We start from the raw sequence: 8,671 nt of genomic DNA on the forward strand, positions 1-8,671 counted from the left end.
GTACTTATTTTAGTACCTTAGGTGCTGAGTGAAGGTTTATTGAATTTACATGATTGATTTAGAAAGAGACCATATCACAGATATTGATATTTTAAAAGGAGATAATGCCAGGAAGGGAGGGCTAGTGAGAAAGAACTGAATTAGAGGTGATTAAAATAAGGGTAAGTTCTACCAACTTAATGTTTTTGATCCAGGATTTATGGAGAGTAGTGTTAATATCAAGTTAAATTCTCATTTTTCAATAACTGTTCTAAAAATTGAAAAATTGTTTTTTCATTATTTCATTGCAATTTAAATTCATTATCATCAACAAATACAAATTGAGATTATAACACTACCCTAGAGTTTATGTGAGCATTTGTGAAGAATGTATTAGACACGGCCCTGACTCTCAACAGCAGCCAGACTAGGTGGACGAGACAGGCAACAAGAGATCATGTAAATGTGTACAGTGTATTCCACAGGTCATGCATTAGCATACGTATGTGAAAATATGGGAGTATGAATATGTAAAAATGTGAATCATGGGAAATAGTAGTTTGTTTTTTTTTGCTTTATTGGGTTATAATTGAAAAATAGAAATTGTATAGGTTTAAGGTATACAACTTGATGTTTTGATATATTTATACATTAGGAAATGATCACCACAATCAAGCCAGTTAACATATCTATTACCTCACATAGCAGGAAATGATAGTTCTATAATAGCACTTCTTTGTTGTAAAGAGTTAAGTTTAGAAATGCAAGTTAAGGAGTCAGACGGGTATAATTTGGCGTAGAGGAATGAATTTCTGTAATAAAGATCAAATTTTTGTTTCAAGAAGGAAATTTATGTGTGCAAGATGAGAAAAGAGTTCACCTAGCAAGAATGGTAGCTGGAGTAAAATTAGGGTGGAAGATTTGAGAATGAGGGAAGGAAGTGGTTGCTGGTAAACCCCATAAAGCCTAAAATTGGATTTAATAATGGAGTTTTGACCTAAATTCTTTGGAAGCCACTGAAGACCCAATTCTGAAGGCTGGGTTGGCCAATGAAGGGAGCACAGAGGGCTACTGACATGTGTGATGGTGAAAATTATCGTAATTTAAGTGATTGTTGTTTGGTAAAGGTGGAGGGAATGTGGGCACTGATTTCTACTGAATAGCAGTAAACAGAACAGCTTAATGAGGAACTTGCGAGCTTTACACTGGGATAGTAACAATATGGTAAAAAAGGTGAACAAACAACTAAGGATAAGTAACTGTGCCCTGGATGCTATGGTGGATATTGAAAATCTACTCTCCTTTACCCAGGGAGGTTACCGTGGGAAAAGAATGAGGTATGAAATCAACAATTCTGACTTGTTAATTTCTGGATTACAAAAGATACTGAGATATTTGAAAGTTGATCCTGAGATAATGGGCTTGAATGCAGAACGGTTTGATTCCTAATAAGGTGTTGAAGTAAGAAAGAGATAGATTTAGTAGAAAGTTTTATGTTTATTCTCTTCATCTTTTTGACTTATTTTCATCATTAGAGACGTCTTACTTGAATCATGGTAACAGTAGCATTTTTTATCTCTTGTATGTGGTCTCATTTGATTACAATCCCTCTTCTCCAGCTGAGGGTATCAGTGAAGGAAAAACTGCCTGTGCTTTATTAATCAACACCTTATATAGTCTGATAAATCTTAGAGCCTCTTAGGAATGTTTATATACTGGTTAAGGGGATATAGAAAAGAGTTGAAAAAAGTACTTTATTGTAAGTAGACATGACTTTTTTCTCTAAATATAATATCATTTTTTTACAGAGTATTTTGCTACTTTGGGAACAGTTTGAAGATACCAGTCCTCACAGCCACCATTCACACCACAACTTAGCAGGGATCCTTCTAATTGTTTTAAGAATTTGCCTAGCATTGTCATTAGGCTGTGGACTCTACCAGATCATCACAGTGGAAAGAAGCACACTCAAAAGGGAGTTCTATATCACTTTTGCCAAAGTATGGGTTTGTTTAGAAAATGACTTCTTCACATTATTATTATACATAAGTTATTATTATAACTTCATTTTGCTTTACTTGGGAAGTTAAGGAGCAACCATATGCTAATATTTAATAGTAAGCTTTTATTACGTGCCAGGTACTTTATGTGCTTCAAATCATTTAATCGTCACAACTTACGGGATATAGATGATATTATCCCCATTTTGCAGAACTCATGAAACAGTAGTTTCCATGTAATCTTTGGCAGGTCAGTTTTGCCTGTATTATAATTTCTTTATCAATAGGGATTTTACATTTTTTCTGTAGTATCAGAATTTTTTAAATAAAAAAATTAGGATACAGTTTGCATGTCTCAAAAAACAGTCATTAATGGACTATGAACTGTTACTCCCAGAATTATGCAATGTTTTATAACAAACTATGAAGAGCCATCCTTCAGCATAAGCAGAGGCAGCCAGGAGGCTGAATACATACTATGTTCCAGCCATTTCATGGCATCCATATGAGATCATGTTTACTTCATTCCCCCTTGCTATGTCCTTCTTATGCTAGTGAGATCTAAAGGCAATTGGATTTTTTTTCTGTACCCGTTTAATAAAAGAAAAGATCAGGAGACAGGTTGAGTCAGTAACGTTACAGAAGCCTCCCTTCCTAGAAAGTTATATTTTTTTGGTCAGATTGAGAGAATCCGTAACCCATCATCTTGGCAACTCAAAGCAGCATTCTGATATGCTGTTTGGTCAGCCCACCCTAGTTGACAGTCTCAGCAGAACGAGGCTGAGACGGAGGAGGGCCAAATTCCTTTTTTATTCCAGACGGAGGGCCAAATTCCTTCTTTATTCCAGATGTGGAGCATTTTAAAGCTGCTGCTGCAGCCCTGGGAACCTATGTCAGGCCTCTGAGTACCAAACAGACAAGGATATGCCACTTCACTTTGGAATTCTTCCCAGAGACAGTAGTGCTTATTGTTTCAAAAGTTAGTATATACTTCAGGTATTTAAAAACTAAATCTTTTCTTCTATGTTTAAAACAGTACAAAAATTTTTTCTTAAACTTTAATTTTTATTTTTATATGTTTTAATATAACTATTTGAATAGGTTCAAACATCTAAAAGAATTTAAAAAGCAGCAAATGTGTTTCTTACTTCTCTCCCATCTATGCAGTTATCACCTCCTCATATAATCACTGCTACTAATTCCTAATTTATTTTTTAGAGAATTTAAAATATATATTACTATATACACTAATATGTATAAAATGGATAACTAATAAGAACCTGCTGTATAAAAAAATAAAATTCAAAAATTCAAAAAATATATATATATATTACTTTATATTTCCCTTCACTTTTATACAAATAGCATATTGAACACATTTTTCTATATCTTGGTTTTTTTCTTATAACCTCAATATACCAAGCATTTCAACAGCTACTAGTATTAACTTATTATTTTATTTTAAACTTAATTTTGGAAAAGGATATGTTGCCATGTTCTAGGAAAAATAGAACATATATATTTGAAAAGTATAGTGTTAAAAAGTTTCCCATTCCTACTCGCCTAATTCTGTGTCTTTTGTACTAAATCTCAAACAGGTAACTGCTGCTAATCAGTTTTTTGTGTATTCTTACAGAATTTCTTTGTGTATCTATATGCAAATATGAATGTATATTCTTATTTGTTTTTTATAGAAATATTACACATTTGTACCTTGTTTTTCTCAATTATTGATTTGTTACTTATATATCAAAACCTCAAAATATATGTATGAGGAAGATGTAAGATTGTAAATACTCCAAAAACACCCATTTGATTAGAAACAGAATATCATCGTCACAACAATAGCAAATATATTTCTACATTTTATTGCAAGTTCTACTGTACAGGCCAATTGAGATCAATCAAGACCTCCTAAATATGCTAGTAATGTTATTTATCTGGTACATTCTGAAAACAAAGACTTAGCTGAGCTTATTTGACTTATTTTTCATTTGTTTCAGGGCTGTATCTTGTGGTTTTTGTGCCATCCAGGTCTTGCATGCATTTCTATCATTTTTAATGACTACCAAAGAGATAAGGTAAATAGTATACATGATCAAAATAGTTTTTTGTAGTCTTTATTGGGAAATTATTAAAGTAGGAAAGGCCTGTTTATCCATTCAGTGGTTTCTTGGATTCTTTAAAATAAAACTTTGAAACAAAATATTGAACCAGTGAGTATTTAAATTTAGTTTATAAGCAAAATGATGGAAAATAGCTTTTGTTATTCTTATTTTAGCCTATTTCATAATACTGTTTTATAAATTATAAAATTTATAACACATCTTTGTAGTTAAGAAAAAATGATTAAAATTTTTTGCTACATAATGTTAAAAGTCAAGACAGCTTTCTAAAAGTCAGTCTAGTTGCTTTAACAGCCTGCAGACTGGAATGCCGTGCTCAAGTATGCCACATTTTGGTTGTATTGATACCTACCTTCTTAGGTGAATTACTCCATCATTTCGAAGTGGAGTTCTGCCAGGAGCCCTTTACAAGCAATGCAGTGTGCGGTTGAACACACAAATGTTTCTTGAACCTGAGGTATTTACAAAGGGTAAATAGATAGGAAGGTAGTCTGCAAAAATAGAGAAGTGACTTGAGAATTTTGGAAAGGGCTTTTAGAGCACTCTTCAGGATTCAGGTAGGGGCATGCTTTATTCCTATTACTAGATTAGCCAGGAGTCTGATTTTTCCTATTAGTTTCTTTAGTGCATGCACCCTGAGAAGATGGTTTAGCAAATTATTCTTTTGTGTCTTATTTTGACATCTATAAACTAACTGTTAAAGGAATTTTACTTTTGAACAATTATAGTTGAACATTAGTCTCATTTTCCTATTGAAAATTTCTTTTACAAAATGTACCCCCAGTAAAGATGGGACGGATACAGTTTTTAATTTATATATATTTATATAATGTATATATGTTTATATATGTATAAAATATTTATAGGTCCATGATAAATTAATATAATTTCTGTTTTTGCATGCAGTAAAGCATTCTCTTTCTTTTCTTTTCAGGTCATTACAGTAGGCGTTATCCTTTGCCAGTCTGTTTCCATGGTGATTCTCTACAGACTCTTTCTATCCCACAGTCTATACTGGGAAGTTTCTTCACTTTCCTCAGTAACACTGCCACTGACCATATCATCTGGACACAAAAGTCGGCCTCACTTCTGATACCTGATTTTCTTTAGAGGAAAAGTAAATTTATTTACCAGAGTGCAATAAGGATCCAAATACAGTGACTTTTTTTTCATACTTTTGGTATGAAAAATTGAACAGAGAAAGCAGAGCATGTTATTTATACAACTGCATTTAAGCAGTACCAAACTGAAAAAAAGGTAATAAATGTTTTGAAATATACTTAATAAACTTTCAAGAAAGAGTGTTGTTATAAGGTCATTTATGCAATTTCCATATGGAAATAAAGATGAAAAGAATTACATGATATTTTGGTAAGAGATTCACCACTTATAATGCCTCATCTTATATCAATAATTAACTCAGGTTTGATAGTCTAATAAAAAGTAATCAGTTAAATGATTACTTGCTTATACATGTCTAAACCAAGTCCAGTTATGAAATCAGTGTAATACACTGGTTAAAAACTGCTTCTTTTTATGCTTTAAGGAAAATGCATTTTGTATTGGAGTGTAAAGAAATTGAAAATGAAGTTACTTCAGAAAATCAATATAAAATATATTCATAGTTAAGTGAATAAGCTTTTGTTTATTTGTGGGTGGGGTTATTCTCCATTTTCTTCTATTACTTTTAGCTCTAGTTAGGTTTTAGCTTGATTAGCAAAGCGTTTTTGACAGATAGTTTATGAAAAACTTAAGATACATTGCATTGGTTTTACAAAGGGTTTTAAAATCTGAGCACTTAGGTGAAGGAACAAGCTGGTTTACATGTTGAAAAAGAAAGAAGGAGAAAGTACTCTGTGATATGGTACTAAAGTTTTAATCCTGATATAATTCATTTCTCTTACACTGAATCCCCAATCATAATTAAGCTGTATACACAGATTAAATTAACAGAAGCATTTCACATAAATGCTGGTTTCAGTCATCAACTACCCATGAATTCCTGCCCAAGGATACTTAATCAGGATTAAATTTTCTATGAATAATTGAAAAACAAAATACTCACTGGATTTGTTATAATCCATGTTGGCACTGGATTCTAAGTAGTTGCCATCTTGAATCCTTTGTAATAAAGCCATATTTTTGTGTATGATGCCCCAGTATTGAGTATACACTGTATCAAGTGCCTGTTTAAAAAATTGCTAAATCATTGTTGTTACTTGCTGTAAAAAATGACTATGCCCATTAATAGTCACTGATCAGAAATTATTCTGTTTTTCAAGTCTGTTTTTCAGGCCTTTACATTTTTACTTCTGACTTATTTTAAAGATTTTTTAATCTACTTGCAAAGGTATTATGTTTTTAAGCAAGAGGTGGTGCATGATCTGGTAATTAACCTTTTTAAAATTAAACAGTTAAAGCAACATAGCACAACTTAAAAATCTCTATGATTTTGTCTTTGTTTTTCCCTTATGTCTAGTCTCATTGGAAATGAATAGTATTCTGCTTCATTTTAAAGGGAAAATACGTGTGTTCATGACTAGCAAAATGGCAGAATGACAGAATTCAGCCTGCTCATTAAATCCTCAACAGTTCTTTGTAAATTATTTAATAAATGAGAGCTACAGGTTGAGGCTAGAAAATCTGAGGTATATCTTAGGTTTACGTGTTCTTCTGAGTGGTCGTGACCTTTTCTTTTACCACATCTCACTAATAACCCCAGTTATTGTCTGTTGTGTTCAACTGAAGTACAGTTAACTGAGCTGGAAACAAAAAGAGTGAAGCCTTTTCATAAATTTTGTGAATTTGCAACAGTGGGAAGAGAATAATCTTTGTGTTATTTACACAAAGAACATGGAAACTGTAATCAACATATGTGAAATATATTGCTGTGCTTGCATTTATGAGGCTTGAACAGGTTTTTTTTTTACTCTTTTTAAAGTTATGGTTAAACTTGTTGATAATTTATTTTGTTATTTAAGAGCCACTGTTAAATGAAGAAAAACAGTTAATAAATGTATAAGGCAGTTGTGAATAAAGGTTAGTAATCCGAGCTCAAAATTCATAGATCGTAAGTCATGACACAGTGTCCCCTCTTTTTTCTGAATGTTTACATGGAGATTTGTCACCACAGATTACGGAAAGATAAGTGTATACTGCAAGTGCTAATTAGAGATCAAAAGTTTTCTACTTTTCTTTCTCTGTCAGATAATGCGTTTTTTAAAATCTATTGATGTTTTTACATTTTTTCTTAAAGAAGGTGAGTGGTCTCTCGAGAGCTTTTTTTTTTTTTTTCCAGAAGCATCTTGTTGCTTCTTTTAGGAAGGTATATATATAGTGGTGTTTATTTTTATTGACATGTATAATAATATTAGCCCCTATTTAATTGAGTGCTTACTGTGCATCAGGCCCTTTATGCTCACCCCTAAGCTCTAGTGCTGTAACCACACTCCCCTTTAACTGAGTATAAGAGAGAGGATAAATGATTCCCCATAATCACCTGACTTTCCTTCACTTTTCTACTTTACCTTCATGATTTAATTAGCACCTATTAGATGTTGTGTTAAATTTTAGTGAGAATGAATGGCTATCCATAGTTAATTTTAGCTGTTGATTTTTAACATTAAACCTGGAATTGTGCTGAAAATCAGAAATGAGCTTGAATATCTGTACCCTTGATATTTGAACACTTGGCTTTCAGCCAGACGGTATTGCTAGCAGGGAGAGATAATCCAGGCAGAAGAGCTTCCTTTAGGAAAAATTTTCATGATCTCAAGTAAAATAAACCATGTCTGATGAAAATGGGAGATATACAAGTCTAAGACCAATTCTAACACAAGGAGGCTAGAATCTATACATCAGCATAAACATTGGCCCCTTCACCACGTTTCCTTTAGGCAGCTATGCATATTCTCTGGAAATTCTTTGGAAATCTGGAATTATTTGTGACACGTTCACTTTAAGTAGCTTCAGTGGTGTCAAATCTTTAAGGTTCTTTGTTTGTGAGAAGTGATTTGATATAGCCAATAAATTTGAGACTAGATCTGAAGAGGTAATACCAATTTTTGTTCCAACATGTATTTATGAATTGAGACTAAAATAATGAGATTGGTTTTCCAATGAGATCTGAAAACTGAACTTGTGCAGTAGTTCTGTAATATTGCCGCTTCCACACTTGGGTGCCTTCTCTGCACAACTCTAAGGGCATCATGCACATTGTACTCTAGGAGTAACAGTTACATAGAAGAGCAAGAAGCTTGGAGTTGTGGAAGGGGTGGTCCTGCCCGCTACAGCCCAGTCCACAAAGCAAAGGGAAATCACCCGGATGATGGAGTTCTTTGTGCTAACCTGATGCCTTTTATATTTGAAATTATTTTAAAATAGTTTAGAAATATAAATCAGATCAAACTACTGCTGTCTTATTAAAAACTCTCCATTTGCTTCTCGTTGCACTTAGAAAAAAGTGACTCATCCTCATTAACATGTTCTACAAGGCCCCACATGATCTGCTCCCTCCCTCTATCTCTGATCTCATTTCATACCACTGTCCCTCTCACTATGCCCCAG

General features: G+C 33.0%; 1 protein-coding gene across 4 annotated transcripts in view; it reads left to right on the forward strand.

Annotated features, from left to right (window-relative positions):
• GPR180 (G protein-coupled receptor 180) overlaps window positions 1–7,767 on the forward strand; it is a 28,654-nt gene extending 20,887 nt beyond the window's left edge. For 3 of the 4 annotated variants that reach the window (XM_082602087.1, XM_082602085.1, XM_082602088.1), the window contains exons 7-9: window positions 1,788–1,979; window positions 3,983–4,060; window positions 5,040–7,767. In XM_082602087.1, the coding sequence (XP_082458213.1) occupies window positions 1,788–1,979; window positions 3,983–4,060; window positions 5,040–5,198 (429 nt within the window). In that variant the 3' untranslated portion in view covers window positions 5,199–7,767. Of the gene's footprint in view, window positions 1–1,787; window positions 1,980–3,982; window positions 4,061–4,465; window positions 4,866–5,039 lie in introns of those variants that run through there. The other variant, XM_082602086.1, reaches the window with a different exon arrangement.
• Window positions 7,768–8,671: the final 904 nt, after the last annotated feature.

This window comes from Mesoplodon mirus, assembly GCF_964341445.2.
Source record: "Mesoplodon mirus genome assembly, chromosome: 17".
In the NCBI taxonomy this organism is placed as follows: Eukaryota; Metazoa; Chordata; class Mammalia; order Artiodactyla; family Ziphiidae; genus Mesoplodon; species Mesoplodon mirus.